The 17,863-nt window shown below is 47.0% G+C and overlaps 1 protein-coding gene across 1 annotated transcript; it reads right to left on the reverse strand.

Moving 5' to 3' along the window:
- Positions 1-11,879: 11,879 nt before the first annotated feature.
- On the reverse strand, positions 11,880-16,916 carry LOC147726303 (uncharacterized). Its single transcript, XM_086963450.1, has 3 exons — positions 14,601-16,916; positions 12,132-12,353; positions 11,880-11,990 (listed from the first exon to the last, which is right to left on the reverse strand). Exons 1-2 carry the CDS (start codon positions 16,914-16,916, stop codon positions 12,333-12,335), a joined length of 2,337 nt encoding a protein of 778 aa, XP_086819576.1. The 3' UTR covers positions 11,880-11,990; positions 12,132-12,332.
- Positions 16,917-17,863: the final 947 nt, after the last annotated feature.

Consider the following 17,863-nt stretch of genomic DNA (forward strand, 5'->3'; position numbering starts at 1 on the left):
TCGCGATCATATACTGCAAAGATTTCATCTGCAACATGCTCCCAGTAAACATCCCAGACTGCGAAGCTGCCTCTTTTCAAATTACTTTGAACCCGAACTTTACGCTCTCCGGCCTCCTAATATATAGACCACCTGGGAACGCTTCTTCCTGGACGGCCAGTTTAGCAAATTATATTTCGCCATTTCTGCTAGACTATAAGAATTTTACACTACTAGGGGATCTAAATCTGCATCTTGAGGACCCAACCAATATAGCCTGCCGCAATCTACTAGACGACCTAATAGCTCTTAACTTATCACTCCTCAACTCCGGCCCCACGCACAAAGCAGGACATCTTCTCGATCCCATAATTACAAATCTCCCAGAATTAAAATGGTCCCTAACCAGTCCCATATGCTGGTCAGACCATCACCTTGTCAGTTTTAGTCTAGCCAGGACTCCCTCCCCCAGTAATACTGTACAATCTTCAAACCCCATGAGAAACTGGAAACTACTTGACAGTAAAAAAATGAATCAAGTGCTGACATCTAGCACACCCGCCCAGGACCAGAACGTAGAAATTCTCGCTGTAACCACTAACCAATGGCTAGAATCCGCAGTCAACCAATGCCTCCCCTTGCCGAAGGCTAACAAAAACTTCCACCGCCCCCCAGCCCCCTGGTTCAACGAACTTCTCAAAGTTGAAAAATCGAAATGTAAAGCACTAGAAAGAAATTGGCGTAAAGACTACTGCCCTGAAAAAAAGATTACATACAATAAGGCGAGAAACGCATATCACTCCTCTTGCATTAAAGCACGGGCCAAACATGTGGCAAACTCCATCAATAATGCCACAAACAAAGCAAAGACTCTGTTCAACACAGTAAAGGACCTAGCGGGGGCCCAAACAACGGCTACTGCCCATCCCCTCACAAAAAAACAATGTCAGGACCTTGCGACATTTTTCAATGATAAGATTGAGAACATTATCATCAACATCACGACCAGGCCCCTCAGCAACTGCTCACACCAGGATATCCCCACGCCATCAGACAAAGTAAACACCTTGGAAAAGTGGCCCCTGGTAACTATGGACTCCCTAAAAACCGCCCTAAAATCCATCTCATCAGGCTCCCCCTGTGACCCCCTCCCTGTGAGTATTTTAAAACAACTTGATCCTACCCCCTTGACTGCCATAATGAACGTGCTAAATGCTTCCCTCCAAGCATCCACCGTTCCATCATGCTGGAAGCATGCAGTGGTAACCCCACTACTGAAAAAACCGTCATCCGACCCCACAGTTCTCTCGAACTACCGACCTATATCTCTGCTGCCCGCCTTTTCCAAACTCATGGAAAGGCACATACACTCCGCTATCACTAATTTCTCAGAGGACAACAATCTCCTCCACCCCTCACAGTCGGGTTTCAGAGCAGGATACTCCACAGAAACTGCCCTACTGGGTGTGACGGAAAAAATTCGACAACTGCTGGACAAGGGTCAAACGGTCGCACTCATTCTTTTAGATTTGAGTGCGGCGTTTGACACCATATCACATAATATTCTTCTGGCCACCCTAGAGAAAAACGGTATTCGCAAGGACGCCTTACAGTGGATCAAGTCCTTTCTCTCCGAAAGAACCTTTCAGATTAAATCCAGTATCGCAAGCTCTGACATCTTCCCTGCTCCACATGGAGTACCACAAGGTTCTATCCTGAGCCCACTGTTTTTTAATCTGTACCTCAGACCACTGGCAGATCTGGCAGATGGCGCAGGCCTAACGTTAATGACCTACGCTGACGACTCCCAAATCATTTTCTCCCTCTCCGAAGCAAACCCGTTAGCTCCTTCCACACTCAAAACCGGACTTCAAAATATTTTCAACTGGATGACTACCAACCAGTTAAAATTAAATGGGGACAAAACTGAGGTACTCCTACTAGGACGAAACAAAGAACTCTGGAACCCCTCCCATTGGCCACCGGAGCTGGGTAACATTCCCCCGCCAGCTACCCAGGTTAGAAACCTAGGGGTCATCATAGACGATACTCTGTCTATGAAACAGCAGGCAAATAAAGTCGCAGGACTATGCTTCACTATAATAAAATGGTTAAAGAAAATCGTTTGGATGATGCCCCCGGACACGCAAAAAACCGTAGTAAACGCTCTAGTAACATCGCGTATTGACTACGGTAATATCCTCTATCTCAGCTCTAACTTAGCAGTAATCAAGAGACTCCAAATGATTCAAAACTCCGCTGCAAGACTCTTGAGAAGGATTCCAAAGGCTGAAAGAGTCTCAAAACACCTGAACGAACTACACTGGCTCAGGGTCGAACATCGGATCAGCTTCAAAACCCTGAGCTACATGTTCAAAATTAAACATAAAACGGCTCCCTCCTATCTTCAAGCCTTAGCCTCCCCCTACTTGCCAACAAGAAACCTCCGCTCCCAAACGGCCTCAAACTTCGCCGTGCCTAGATTTAAACTTCAAAGAACTGGCGGGAGATCCTTCACTGTTAGAGGTCCAATTCTGTGGAACTCACTCCCCCTGCATATCCGGAAAGAAGATAGCTACACTAAATTCCGGAGATACGTAAAAACCTGGCTGTTTCAGAAACAACTGTGCTAATCAACAAACTCAGCATTTCCTTTATCCAACTCACTGTCACAGGCGCCGGGAAACCCTTGTTGGGTAGCTGAGCGCCATACAAATGCAAAAAATAAATAAATTAAAAAAAATAAAATTGTGGGCTGCTGTCAACAGTGGTTTACTAACTTTTCCCAAGTAGCCTAGCCTTTACAGAGGTTGACACACAAAGGTGGGAAATATCGGGTTCCATGGGATGATGCTTGCATAAGTTCCTTCTGAGAGCTTAGAGAATGTCTATGTCATACCCCGACACTTGGAATGCCTGATTACAATAAAACATTTTTTTAAGTGTTTTACTTTGTTTTGCTGTGAGGGAGAGAGCTGCCATCTCTCAGTGCTTACTCAGATGCACAGGAATGCTAACAGACCAGTTGCTTATTTTTAGCTCCACTTGACCCAGTAGCTGCTACTTTGCCTGGCTGTCTCAAAGCCATGTCCTTCAAAGGTGTCAGCATTGGGTAGTGTGAGAACATTGTTATGGGCCATCTTCTGACAGTTTTTGTCCCCCACTCTGTGGAAATATTGTTAACCCACTCCAGAACCCAGTATCTAACCAACAGCCAATAGACAAAAAACAACAAGCCATACTTGCGGCAGATAATATAACCCTCTACAGATATACTACGTTAAATCCTGCTAATCTACTGCCTGCTCCTGTAAATAATGCTATCAAGGGTGAAGTGAAGTTTGACGGTCTCAATGTTACTGAACTATGCACCAAACCAAGCCCTGACATACAAAATGTGCCACTACCGGAATCAGATCATGTAATGTTTGTTGATGGTTCCTGTTCACAACACCATGAAGGAAATCTGAGAGCTGCCTACGTAGTTTGTATTGTCTTAGGTGTGATTGAATCCTCTTGGCTTCAAGGAGGGTTTTCTGCCCAAGTGGCAGAATTGATCGCTCTTACCAGAGCATTCTGTGTTTTTAGTTCAGTGACCATTTTCACTAATAGTCAGTATGACATTGGTATCGTCCATGACTTTGGACAGTTTTGGTCACAACGAGGATTTATGACCTTTTCAGGGTCACAGATTAGGAATGGAGAAAGTATGCATAACTTGTGGAAGGCACTACAGCTACCTGTCCAGATCGCGGTTATGAAATACTCTGCACAATGCAGAGGAGATGTGTTTTTTCATCTCAAAATCTTCTTTATTTGCTTTTATGCATACAGGAAATACAGGACAGAAGATACATGTAGAGCAATCCACCCAAGGGGTTATTCTGATCCAGCGGGACACCAATCTACGGACAAGTCTCACTAAAATACACACATTTGGGCCCATAAACCACATTCACTTACAATATCTGGTTGATGAAAGCTCACTGGAGATCAATTTTAGGGCTTTTCTATATGTCCAATCTGCCTACCGAATAGAGCCTATTTATTTACTTAGCCCTTTCTTACACATGGATCAATTTTAGTTGATCAGTTATAGGTCATTTATCACAGAAATATTTACCGGTTTTATTATGACCACAGACTCTGTTTAGATTTGTAGTTTTATCTGAAATATTTAGTGAATCAAAATACAAATTACAGTGTTAACTCCGTCATTCTGAAGTGGTAAGATTTGTTTATCTAAATTAACTATACATTTTAATGACGAGTACCTCAGGAAAAAGAGAACAGAGAGAAAAGGCACATTGACAAAATACATAGATTATATTTACCTATGATGGTGCAAGATCAGACCCCTTTGGTCAAGAGTTTGGGCCCCTCAGAAAATATCAGGTAACAGGTTCAGGACAGGATTAGGACAGGACAGGTTACCTCTTCTGGATTTAACACCAGAATTAAATCTCTCTCTGATGCTAGTTTCCTCCTCGATTCTTCCGCAAATCTTGTTCCTAATTCTATTGCCTTCTCGATTCTTCTGCAAATCTCGTTCCTAAATGTATCTATTAAAAGTTCTAAGTCTGCTTTCAGGTATTTTGGTCAGCATTCGGACAGCATCTCTATCTCTCAGCGTTCTGGCAGCGATCAGGCTAGTTCCTCTAACTAACTACCCCATTTATACCTTTTGATGGCATGTACCACCCCCAAATGTTTCAAAGTAGTGTAAAATGTGAATTCTGATTGGACAAGCCAAGGAGTGATTGTCACACCATACTAAGTTTATTACTTTCCTTAAGAGCATTCCCGCCCATTTATTTGTTTCTCCCAAGTTTATTTGCCACCCGTTTTCATATTAATTTTATAACATTGTATAACATTTATACATTTGTCTATTGAGTCTTCAGGATGTTCTGTCATCTCTCAGCACAAGCAAAAGGATGTCCTTGATCGAGTTCCAAGACTTGAGAACATGTCTCCGGGTTTGTTCACAATACGCCTGCGTGCACGGACCACATGGTTATTAGCCTTGTTTCTCATTTTAAGCCCAATTACCAACTAACAGAGAAGTCAAAAAGACAAGATGTTAGATTCAAATAAAATAGTTTCACTGTATACCACTTATCTCTACTCTAATCCCATTTAATAAAAATAATTATTTATGCATTAGCACTTAGTATAAAACACAGTTTAGTTTCAAGCAGAACAGATGCTTAGCATGTGAGTTTTGAAGCGGCCATTTTTAGTGATAGTGCGCAGAAGCAAAGCTTTCCCTCCAAGCGTTATGACATCATCCAGTTGGCGCATGCGCTATTCAATTTCCCGTGTTAGCAGCCATCTTTAATTGCACTCGGGTTACTGGTTAGTAAAACACTTAGGGGGCCATTAGGATGACGGGCGGACTTTGTCCACCCGCCATCCTATTGGATAACGGGACCGCCCGCCATAAGGGCGGGGGTCCCCTTGGGGGGTTTTAGGATGCGCCCACCACAGTGGCGGGTGCATCCTGCATTTTTAACATTGTGGCAGCACCGCCCGCCACAATGCTAAAAATGCATGTCGTGCATGTGCATGCACAACGTGGCAGGCACCGCACGGTGCCTGCCATGTTGTGAAAGCACATGTAGGGGGCAACTATAGGTACCCACCATGTGCCTCCCCCACCCCAACATCATCCTGGGGCCCCCAACGGGCCCCCAAACTGAAAGACTGCATGCCTTTCCGTGGCAGCAACGCCGCCATGGAAAGGCACCCCCCTTTTCCGCCCCGGTCGCAAAGCGACCGGGGCGGAAAAGCGGCGAACGGTGTTTCCGTCCGCCGCATTCTCCCCCGCCATAGTAATATGGCGGGGGGGAAATGGGTGGTGGGCGAGCAAGGATGTCGGGCGGATCGCCACCGCCCGCATGTCGGTGGCGATCCACCCGACATCCTAATGGGCCCCTTCGGCAAGCTTCCCCCTTTTCTAGAAAGTGTAAAATGTTGTGGAAAGTTAGTATTACGAACATTATTAATAATTTATTACATGGTTATATGAGAGGATTATAGCCGGGCAAGTTGCTTATTTGCGAAACCTTGCTCCATCAATACCGATAATCTGAGTTAAAGGCAACAGTATAGTTCATATACAATAAGGTTAATTTATCAGAGGGTAAAAGGTATTGGGTATTGGTAAGAGGTTCTGTTGATCAATGTTGATGTGGTGAATGAGTTGGGTTGGTTGCTGAGAGAGGTCTGTACATTGTCTTATTTTGAGTGGTGATGGGTGTGGATTGAAGGAAAATAGAGAGGCAGAAATAGAATTGTCATAAATTGTCAGGGATAAGGGGTAAGGCACTGGGGGTAGGAAGGGAGGAGGATAGGAGAGATGGGGCCGGGGATGGGGGGAGTGTCCCTTAATTCAGGTGTTAGGGATAGTTTGATATATGGTTGTCCAGTTTGGTCCAGATTTTCCCCTTAATCTGTGGTGAGGACTTAATGTATTCTGTTAGTTAATTGCACCTCTTGTAAAGTGACTCTATTCCAACCAGGTGTGGGAGGACAATTTGGACGAGTCTTTGCACTCTGAGAGGATGACCTTGAGACCGGTTGTAACTATATCCCATAAGATTTGTTTATCTTTGTTCAGTGTTTGTTTTACATCAGGTGGAAGAATACCTAGTGTAATGGCTGCTTAAACCGGAGTCCAATTTATGTGAAGAATTGTTGAGTTTTCACTGATATTATTCCTGAAAGTTTTAGTGAAGCAACTTTCCCAAAGCATGTGTCTCAAGTCCCCTGTTTCCTTCTCACAACTCCAGCAGATGTCTGAGGAGTGAAGGCTTAGTTTATATATTTTCACTTGGGTCCAGTGGGCCATACTGGCAATCCAGTAGCGAACTTGTGCCAGTGAGGGAGTTAGTTTGTTGGTGGTAAGGTTTTCCCATATGGATGACCAGTCTGGTATTGTCACTTGGAAGTCACTAGGGTCAGCCAGTAGGGTTTCCCATTCAGCATGGATGGGTTTGGTTAACACGGACTAAGTGGGGGAAAGGAGAGCACTAATTTGGATGCAAGCTGACTCCCTTTGTTGTAATTAGGGTCTTTAGTAGGTCTGTATATGTTGGTGGTTTACGTCTGGTGATGAGTGATTTGATTTTTAAGAAGTGAAAGAAGTCCATATTATTGAGGTCAAACTCTGTTCTGAGCTTGGAGAAGGGTGTGGGTTCTGAGGGGGTGCCAGTCACCTACCGATAGTATGCCTTTTTGCACACATTTCTCAACGAATAGCGTTCTACCTTCTACTCTCAAGTTTTCGTTGTGTCGTTAGGAGGGTAATTGAGAGTGGCGGATTTTGTTGGGTAATAATGCAAAGGAGATGATTATGTAACTTTGGGCAACAGGTATGCTGATCAGATCGCCAGATATTGTGCATCACATGCTTGTACTTTCAATGGTGAATATCAAAATGATGGAACAGATGAGACCAATTACAACCTCTTGCTAACCACAGCTGATACATGGGAGAAAGTCAAGAAACTTCAGCAGGAAGTGTCAGATGAATAACTGCATGGCTAGGTTCGAGCAGTCTGCATCAAGAGAGATGAAGATGACATTTGGGTTTCAGGAGATGGAAGTCTTGTGTTGCCAGACAGCTTGTTATCCCCAATTGCGAGACACTATCATGAACCTGCTCCTGTAGGTAGAGATGTTACAGTGCATTTGTTTTGGCAGACAGTTGTACTGAGTCACATAGGGAGATCAGGAGGTCCTTTCAATACTATGCAATTGGACTTTATTGAGATGCCTGTGTTCAATGGGCTGACATATCTCTTGGTAATTGTGTGCATATTCTCTTGTTGGATTGAAGCTTACCCGACCAGTAGAAATGACAGTCTCACAGTAGCAAAGTTGTTGAGGGGGTTAATTCCGAGAATCAGGTTCCTGACTTCTCTGGAATCAGAACGAGGAACTCATTTTAATAATGAGATCCTGAAGATGTGTGCAGCATTGCAGTTGGAGCAGAGGCTACATTGCAGTTACTGACCTGAAGTTTCAGACATCGTGGAGCAAGTCAATGGGACGCTGAAATCCAGTCTTGCTAAGGTGTGTGCTTCGACATCTCTGAAGTGGCCTGATGTGTTGCCCCTTGTGTTGATGAGTCTTCACAGTGCTCCCGATAGGAGGGCCGGATTATCTCCCCATAAGATAATCATGGGCAGAGCCATGAGATTGCCAGCTGTGCCTGCAAACATACTTGTGAACATTACAGATGACATGGTTCTTGATTACTGCAAAGGACTGGTTGAAGTGGTGCACTCTGTGTTTCTTAAAATCAAAGAGGGGAAGGAAGAACAAAATGTTTTAACAAGGTCCTAAACCCAAGTCCCTCCCTGAGGAAAATACAGTGGATCTCAAGATAGGGTTAGTTCCTCCTTAGCCTAAGGCTGTCACTGAGGGTTACTGATAGTGGCTGATAGTCCTGCCGTAGGAAGACCTGAAAGTCAGATCATGCAGCCCTCACACACCCGTTAGGGTGTCATGCTTCATCATTGAAGTGTCCCTCATAATGACTGGGACCATCGGCCTTTCCTAAGGAGCATTATCTTGCCTCTTTCGATGTGGAACAATAGACCGGCATTCCCAAAGGGACAAGCTGGTCAACTTCATTGAGTCATCCTCTATTAGAGGGAGACCGAAAGCCCCAGACAGGGGCATACCTCACTTACCTCTGGTCCTGACGAAGTGCCGCCCAAACCTAGGGCCTTTAAGGCATAAAACATGTTGACCATTCCACATTAGAAGCTATCCTGGTACTTGAGGACCACATGATAGCAGTGCTTAATTTGTAAAATATTAAGTGCAGGTGCTCAAATTTTTTTAGGAGGCCCCACCCACTGCATATGGCTCCACCCACTTCCTCCACTGGCTCCACCCACTTACTCTATCGCTTGACCCAGTTCCTCAACTGGCACTGGTGAAAGCCAGATGTAATAGTGTGAAATATTCTATCCTGCAACCCTAGGTAGGTGGTAGGTTGTGTTCCCCACAGAACTGAAGGTGGGATAGTGATGCGAGTGCGCCACTGCTTTAATAATAGAGTTAATCTTAAGTGGTTTTGATAGGCACCCTAGAACAAACGTGGATAGAGGAACTCCTGCTTTGACTCACTGAGGCACAGTGAACTGTGAGGGAGGGAGGGCAGAGTGAGTTGCTTTCAGGGCTGGAAAGGCAGACAATCCAGGTGCTCAGCCCCTCTGTACATGCTCAAACCCTGTGACACATACTAGGGGCAGTTAGATAACACTTGTAACAGCATTACATTTTGGAAAATACATATGCTAACATGGTCTAATAGTGACGATCAGTGTTATTCATGTTTTGGTACCTGCTTGTATAAGTTTATAGCTTTCTTTTTTAGATTCTTGCACTCTGAGACAGGCCACGAGTTGCATGTGGTGGCGATATCTATAAAACACCACATAACACATTATTGGATAAATGCTCTCAAAACTATGCTGAGGTCTCGTGAAGGCAAAGTTAAAATGAACTATGAACTGAGATCCCTCGCTTCAGCGGCTGCATTGCTTTGCTGGAAAGCATCCCACCATGGGTTTGCAGTTTTTTTTTTACATATTCACAAACTCGACCTAAAGGTATTGGAGCGCTACATGAGCACCAGATACATTACAAGCAGGAGAGGTTATGTTTTTTATAGGCACAGGGAAATTAAGAGATTTGCCCAAAATCACAGGATGTTCAGTTCACGTCGGTTTATTTATGCAATACTTAATACCTGCATTTATCTCTTTGCCTGTCGCCCTGGCTCATCATCTAGTATGCGTGACGGTGACCCATGATTCCTTACATCATGAGATATAATCTTATGAAGTTCCAATGCTTCATGTATTGTTACGATCATCACAATACCTTTACTTACTTACGTTTATTTAATTATTCTGAGGCCTCTTGTACACACGGTTTGCTTCGTTTGCCTAACGCTGCAGCTGCACATCATGCTGGGGTGGGCAAAAACAAAGTGGGGACACTGATCACATTGTTCGACTTGGGACACTTGACTGTTGAACTCCAAGGAGAGACAGGCTACTAATTATTTGCAAGCAGCCATTGCTTATGCACTAGCGCTACAGCCATATATGAATTCTTGTGGGATTTTTCTGAATTATAAATACACAGGAACAGGTTTTTTTTTAAAAGAAGAATCAAGCTTGGAGTTAATGCAAATTATTCAAGCTACATGGATAATGACGAATGCAGCGCAGGAGTGTAATCCTCTGAAGCTAGGAGAAAGGATTCCCCGACTGTCACCACTACGTGGGAACGATTAGTTCTATGCATTTGATACCCTGTGTTCCCTAGAGGGAGACCCTCCTCTGCAGAAAGGACGGAAGGAAAGCAATATCTGCCATTGCAGGGGAGGCAATGGGTGCAATGCGAAGAACCACGAGGGAAGCAAGAGATTTGTGAACGTGCACGGCCTACCCGCCAGCAACATGCTTCATGACCAGTAAACCCTATTTTATTTGCCAATAAATATCATCCCTTAGGCACAACTTAAAAAACTTACAACATTGGAATGCCAGATAAATACGTACAGAACACTAAAAGCACAGGCGGCGCAAATTAACTCTCTCCATAGAAAAGTAAAATGAGTCTTGGTGTTACTTTCTCCAAATTGATATGAGGGTGGGAGAATACGCAAAGAGCCCTGTAATTACGAAAACTGCAAAAGGGCCCAAGATAAATTTAACACGCCCCCTCATATACAATTGCAATATGCTGTTACACTACAGGATCACACCCCTCCCTCCACCACCCCCCGCAATAGTTGTGCAAGGGCTATTTCGGAAGGTGTTTTAACCCCGAGCTTTTGGTGGATACTGAGGCGTAGCTCCGTCTTGCTGCGCTAGGTGCAGAGGATCACAGCAAAGCATGTAAACTTACCGCACATGTTGTGGCCTCGCTCGAAGATCGTGGTCTTCTAATGATTTAAAAAACCTGACTGGTCTGGCCACCACCAATAAATTAATCACGTTCACGCCGCCAGTGCCGCCACTGCCAGGCCCCCTGCCCTGCCTCGCTCGCAGCACCTCGCCCTCACCTGCTGAGCACTCGCCGCTCCCAACTCCGAGTCGAGTCCTGGCCGGTCCACCAGCAACTTTGGGCGGGCGAGGGAAGAGAGGTGCGGGTATGCTGGGGCGGGCAGAGAAAATGCGCGTGCAATGCATTTAATTGCATGCAATCTGCGCACGCGTCGCTTCCTCTGGCGCGCACAGCCCCAACCCCCGCAGCAAAGCCCTGCCCAGTGCCTGCCCCTGGCCCCTGCAAAAAGTAACAGTTACAAAACAACAAGTCCCGGACAGTTCCCGCCCACTGAGGCCCTGATCCGCGCCGCGGCCGGGAAGTGTGGAAATTCTTAAAGAAAGAAGAGTTAGAGAGTAACTGTTACTGGTGGGACCGGGACCCGGAGCAGAGAGCACGAGCAGGGTAGCTCAGTTGTATGCTGCATGCTGCATGCATCATCGACGTCACGTCGACGACCTGATCAGTGACAGTCAGACTCAGAGTCGGCAACTCGGAAGTTGGCAAGACTCAGTGACAGGCCAGCTAAGCTAACACAGCAGCGCCACACAGCCACACTCAGTGCGCAGACAGAGACACGCACGCCACGACTTTAAAAAATCAAAATAAGGCAGGAGAGCAGGTGCACTTAATGCCGAGTGATAGACCCGGCCCCCATAATTAAGTGCCGGTGCTGAGCACCGGCAAGCTCCGGCTCAAATTAAGCCCTGCATGATAGCATGACTGTTTTTAGTTAGACCTGGTATCTACTCTTTATAAGTCGTCGTTCTTTGGATACCAGAACCTATTTTAGCCACCACTCACATATTCCACTAGTTACACTGTGTGGGGAGTGGGGTTGGGATAATGAGAGTTGCCACGAATTGGAGTCTATGTATAACCGTCTTTATTCGGTTGGACAGTACCGGTGTAATCTCAGGGGGGGGGGTTTAACCCTTTCGATGCTGATGACAAGCTCAGCTCGTCATCACCCACGGGTGTCGTGTGCTGATGACGAGCTGAGCTCGTCATGGAAACAGCAAAATGGCATTTTCCAGCACAGGGGGGGAAAATGGCCAGCAGTCATGTGGTTAAACAACACAATGTCCAGTAGGGCACACAACACAAGCTTGGACTCTCTCCGTTGGTGAACTTCCAGGGTCTTCGTTTCCCGTCTTGACTTTACCAGGGATGGTCGCTGGTCCGGAGGTAAGCTCGGGAAAAGGAAAAGAGACAGCCACGTTAGGGGCTGGGGTCGATATGTATAACGAGTGAGAGGAGGGTAGGGTAGTGAGGGATCACCAGGATGCTACCACCATCTATAGCAGTCTATAAGTGAAGGCGGACGGCAGGGTACGGCGATAGTGACCACCCTCAGGCTACCCCGTCCCACCCCGTGATTTAAACAATCCCTGGAAACGCCCTCGTACCTTGTGGAGCCACACTTCTCCCCTGGAAGTGTGGCAGGGCGGCTCGTGGTAACGTTGGCCTCCTGGCTTGTCGAGTCTCTGCTCCAGGGGTCCCAGAAGCAGTTCCGCGGCACTTCCTCCTTCTTCGTCCTTGGCGTTCTCCTCGTGCGTCGGCTGGCGTCCAAGAGGTTCCGCGCCGACAATCCAAGACGGGGCTTCCTTAAACGCCCCCAGCTCGTCCGATTTGATAGTTGCAGATGCCGTCCGTTCACCTGATTGGTCGACTGCTGGAGATGCCGGAGAACACACCTCCAGCGTCACAGAAGGTAGATGCAGTGACGGATGCAATGAAGGCAGAGCCGGAGAAACCCAGGAAACGTCCAAAAGATCCTGCGGACGCGCTGGAAAGGAAGAAACGTTAGCAGGTACGCCCCGTCCGTCCGAGTCAGGGAGCTCATCCAAGTCAGGGAGCTCGACTTCGTGACACATCCCACCCCCAGGATCGACCCGATCGGGGGAAATCGGATAACAGGACAGAAAGTCAACATTCCCTTGCAAAGAACCCTTTCGGTGACGGACCTCAATCTGGAAAGGCTGCAGGGCCAAGAACCAACGCAGGATGCGATCATTGTTCCCTCTGTTACGTTGGAGCTAGGTCAAGGGAGCATGATCCGTATACAACACAAATGGCCTCCCTTCGAGATAGTATCTCAACTTTTCCACTCCCCAACGGACAGCCAGGCATTCCTTTTCAATCGTAGAATACGCCTGCTCCCTAGGAAACAGCTTGCGGCTGATAAAGAGCACAGGTCTTTCAGCCCCTTTGTCATCCTCCTGGGAAAGAACCGCTCCAATACCAACCCCAGATGCGTCCGTCTGGAGAATGAACGGTTTGAGGAAATCAGTGGAAATGAGAACAGAGGAAGAAGTCAGAGCGTCCTTCAAAGCCTGGAAGGCCGAAGTGTGTACAACAGAGGGAGTGGGAAGTGAAGCAGACTTAACGTTTTTTCCGAGGAGGTCAGTGAGAGGACCGGCCAGACTAGCAAACTGAGCAATGAACCGGCGGTAATAACCCACCAACCCCAAGAAGGCCCTGAGTTCTTTTTTTGTAGAGGGGTAGGGTAACGCTTTGATGGCTTCTAGTTTTTCGGTCTGGGGTTTAATCTGACCGTCCCCTAGAAGGTACCCGAGATACTTGACCTGTTGAAAAGCAAATCGGGATTTTTTTGCATTAATGTGTAGATTGGCATCCTTTAGACTAGACAGTATATTCCCAAGGTGCATCAAATGGTCATCCCATGTCTTGCTAAACACTACAATGTCGTCTAGATAAGCCGACGCATAGTGCAAGTGAGGTGCCAGTAGTGTATCCATGACCCTCTGAAACGTTGCTGGCGCCCCATGCAACCCAAAGGGAAGTACCGTAAAGTGGTAATGACCAGAAGGGGTGGAGAAGGCCGTCTTTTCCATGTCTTTAGGTGCGAGGGGTATCTGCCAATATCCCTTGGTGAGGTCTATGGTGGTGATGTACCGAGCCTCACCAAGGCGTTCCAGTAGTTCATCGACCCTAGGTAAGGGGTATGCGTCTTGTTTAGACACCCGATTAACGGCCCTGAAGTCTATACAAAAGCGGATACTACCATCAGGCTTCGGTACCAACACCACCGGTGAACACCAGTTACTGTGGGAAGGAACTATGATCCCGGATTTTAACATACTGTCTACCTCGGCCTGGAATGCCAAACGTCTTGCCTCTGGGATTCGGTAGGGCTTTTGCTTTACAACTGTATTGGGGAGAGTAGGAATACTGTGTTCTGCCAAGTGTGTACAGCCCGGTTGATCCGAGAAGACTTCTGTATGAGACAAAAGTAGGTCTTTAACTTCTTTTTGTTGTGTAGCAGACAGATCAGGATTGATAGGAGCAGCATTGACTGTATGGTTTGTATCGGATACAGGAGACACTACATTGACTGTCTGGGGGGGTTTCCCTAACCATTTTTTAAGTATGTTGACATGATACATTTGGGTTTTGCCTCTTCCTAACTGTACCAAGTAGGTAGTGCGTCCTATTTTCCTCAAAATTTTGAACGGTCCCTGCCACTCCTTCCTCATTTTATGTGTAGAGGAGGGTAATAAAATCAGAACCCAATCGCCTACATCCAATACCCTCCACTTCGTACCACGATCATAAAGGGTTTTCTGTTTGGTTTGGGCTACGGCTAAATGCTCGTGGGCAAGCGTTCTGAGTTTGTGTAACCTGGTCTGTAGCTGCCGGGTATAATCCAATAGGGCCTCAGCTTCCTGTGCTCCCTCAGTCTCCCAACTGTCTTTAGTTATTTCAAGAAGCGTTCTAGGGGGTCTCCCAAACAACAATTCAAATGGAGAGGTCCCTAGACTAGACTGTTTCTGACTACGGAGTACAAAGAGGGCCAGAGGTAGTAACTGGTCCCAGTTCTTCCCATCACCAGACAACAATTTCTTTAACGTTAGCTTAAGGGAGCCGTTGTATCGCTCAACCAAGCCGTCTGTTTGGGGGTGATACACAGATGTCTTAATGTGTTTGATGTTTAATTGTACGCATACTTGTTGCATCAAACGGGAAACAAAAGGGGTGCCCTGATCGGTAACAATCTCCCTTGGAAAACCCATACGAGAGAAAACCTCCACTAACCTCTGGGCTATCGCTGCTGAAGTAGCTGCCTTAAGAGGAAAAGCCTCAGGATATCTCGTGGCATAATCAACCAACACAAGGGCGTACTGGTGTCCTCGTGAGGATTTCGGCAAAGGGCCGATTAAGTCCATGCCTATACGATCAAATGGGACTCCTATAATAGGCATGGGTACCAAAGGGACAGGAGGAGGAGTGTAGGGGTTCAGTTTCCGGCACATTCTACACTCCTGACAATATTTTTGGACTTGGGCGTAAACTCCTGGCCAAAAGAAATGTCGCAGTATGGACTGTCCCGTTTTTTCCACCCCAGAGTGGCCAGCTAACAGATGAGCATGTCCAAAAAACAATATCTGATCACGAAAATCATTTGGGACCAGCAGTTGGGGCTCAGCGTCAGCTTTGGCGAGTCTATAAAGCAGGCCATTCTTCTCAATAAAAGTGGGATAACTTCTGGTGGACGGATCTTGTCCGTTTCGTGCAACCTGCCATGCATTGGTGAGACTTGCATTGTTCAATTGGGCAGTCCTGAAATGGGTGTCCCTGGCCCAGGGTTCTGCTGCTAACAAGGTGTCACGGGGAAGGGACAAGTGGTGGAGAGTATCTAACAACAGAGTGTTAAAGGAAGGGTTATCTGTCCCTATGATTATGGGTTCTGGTAGACTAGCCATAACTCCTACGACAACTTCCATGCTTTTCCCTGAGGGTGTGTACAACGTGACTTTGGCTACAGGATGCTCCTTAACGTCCCCATGGACACAACGAATGCTGACCTGTTTCCCCGAAATGAGAGAGCTTTGGTCTACCAGCTCTTCTTTTATAACTGAGTGTTTACAGCCGCAATCCAACAATGCTCTTATACTGGAACTGTTCAGAGAAACCCGTACATAGAAAGTGGTTCCCGTTTCTTGAGCATACAGGATGGACCTGGGGGCATAGCTCACGTCCATGGGTTCGTCTTCTCTTTCTTTCTTTTTCCTACAGAATCGAGCAATATGACCGCACTCTCCGCAGTCATAACATTGGGGTCCTGAGTTTGGCAGTTCAGGTCGTTGGAACCTCACCCTTGGTGGTTCTGGTATTGGTTTTTTGAACTTTTTTTCAGGTTTGACAGGTGGCAATATTTTAGTGGGTTTCTCAGGTTCCCTCATGTAGGGCTTACCCTGAGCCCGGGCGTAACAAGTCGCCATTTCTATGGCATGCTCCAACGTTAAACCTGCATGTTGTTTAAGCCACCTCTGAGTGCTATAGGGAAGGGCCTCGATGAACTGTTCAAGATACACTTTGTTCATAATGGCATTGATGTTACCTTCATGGGGCTTTAGCCATAAGTCAGCAGACTCCTTTAACTTGAAAAACAAAGTCTTGGGTAAATCCCCGGGAGACCCTTTTTCTTGACGAAACCGTAGCCGATGTGTTTCCTCGTCTACCCCCAGCCTATCGAGGATGTACTGTTTCACGACCGCATAAGCAGTGGTTCCATCCCTGTTCACTGTCTGATACGCGGCCTGGGCCTCACCAACCAACAAAGGGGCCAAATAGAAAGGCCACCTATCCCCAGGCCAAGAACTGGCTTTTGCAGCTCTCTCAAAGTTCAAAAAGAAAGCAAGGGGGTCCTCTCCTGGACTAAATTTCTGTAGCGGAACAACTGTGCCTGGGGGTGGGGCTGTAGCCCTTCCTTGACCTAACATGGTCATTAGTTGTGTTTGTCCCTCTGCCAATTTTAGTATGTTATCTGACTGGCTCTGGATGGCTTGGGAAAACGCAGTCCGGTCTGCTTCCATTTGAGTTAATATATTTTCCATTCTGTATCGGATGGCGTGGTTCCCTGAAGAATCCGAGTCACGGCACCACTTGTGGGGAGTGGGGTTGGGATAATGAGAGTCGCCACGAATTGGAGTCTATGTATAACCGTCTTTATTCGGTTGGACAGTACCGGTGTAATCTCAGGGGGGGGTTAAACAACACAATGTCCAGTAGGGCACACAACACGAGCTTGGACTCTCTCCGTTGGTGAACTTCCGGGGTCTTCGTTTCCCGTCTTGACTTTACCAGAGATGGTCGCTGGTCCGGAGGTAAGCTCGGGAAAAGGAAAAGAGACAGCCACGTTAGGGGCTGGGGTCGATATGTATAACGAGTGAGAGGAGGGTAGGGTAGTGAGGGATCACCAGGATGCTACCACCATCTATAGCAGTCTATAAGTGAAGGCGGACGGCAGGGTACGGCGATAGTGACCACCCTCAGGCTACCACGTCCCACCCCGTGATTTAAACAATCCCTGGAAACGCCCTCGTACCTTGTGGAGCCACACTTCTCCCCTGGAAGTGTGGCAGGGCGGCTCGTGGTAATGTTGGCCTCCTGGTTTGTTGAGTCTCTGCTCCAGGGGTCCCAGAAGCGGTTCCGCGGCACTTCCTCCTTCTTCGTCCTTGGCGTTCTCCTCCTGCGTCGGCTGGCGTCCAAGAGGTTCCGCGCCGACAATCCAAGACGGGGCTTCCTTAAACGCCCCCAGCTCGTCCGATTGGATAGTTGCAGATGACGTCCGTTCACCTGATTGGTCGACTGCTGGAGATGCCGGAGAACACACCCCCAGCGTCACAGAAGGTAGATGCAGTGACGGATGCAATGAAGGCAGAGCCGGAGAAACCCAGGAAACGTCCAAAGGATCCTGCGGACGGGGTGGAAAGGAAGAAACGTTAGCAGGTACGCCCCGTCCGTCCGAGTCAGGGAGCACATCCAAGTCAGGGAGCTCGAC

This window comes from Lissotriton vulgaris, chromosome 3_1 (genome assembly GCF_964263255.1).
Source record: "Lissotriton vulgaris chromosome 3_1, aLisVul1.2, whole genome shotgun sequence".
Classification (NCBI taxonomy): Eukaryota; Metazoa; Chordata; class Amphibia; order Caudata; family Salamandridae; genus Lissotriton; species Lissotriton vulgaris.

What these genes read in the sequence shown, in the direction of transcription:
- LOC147726303 (XM_086963450.1), bottom strand. Translation starts at nt 16,916, where the DNA reads ATGGAAAATATATTAACTCAAATGGAAGCAGACCGGACTGCGTTTTCC. An exon ending in CGAAGTGGAGGGTATTGGAT is followed by an intron (nt 12,354 to 14,600) that starts GTAGGCGATTGG and finishes AGACTGCTATAG; the next exon opens with ATGGTGGTAGCATCCTGGTG.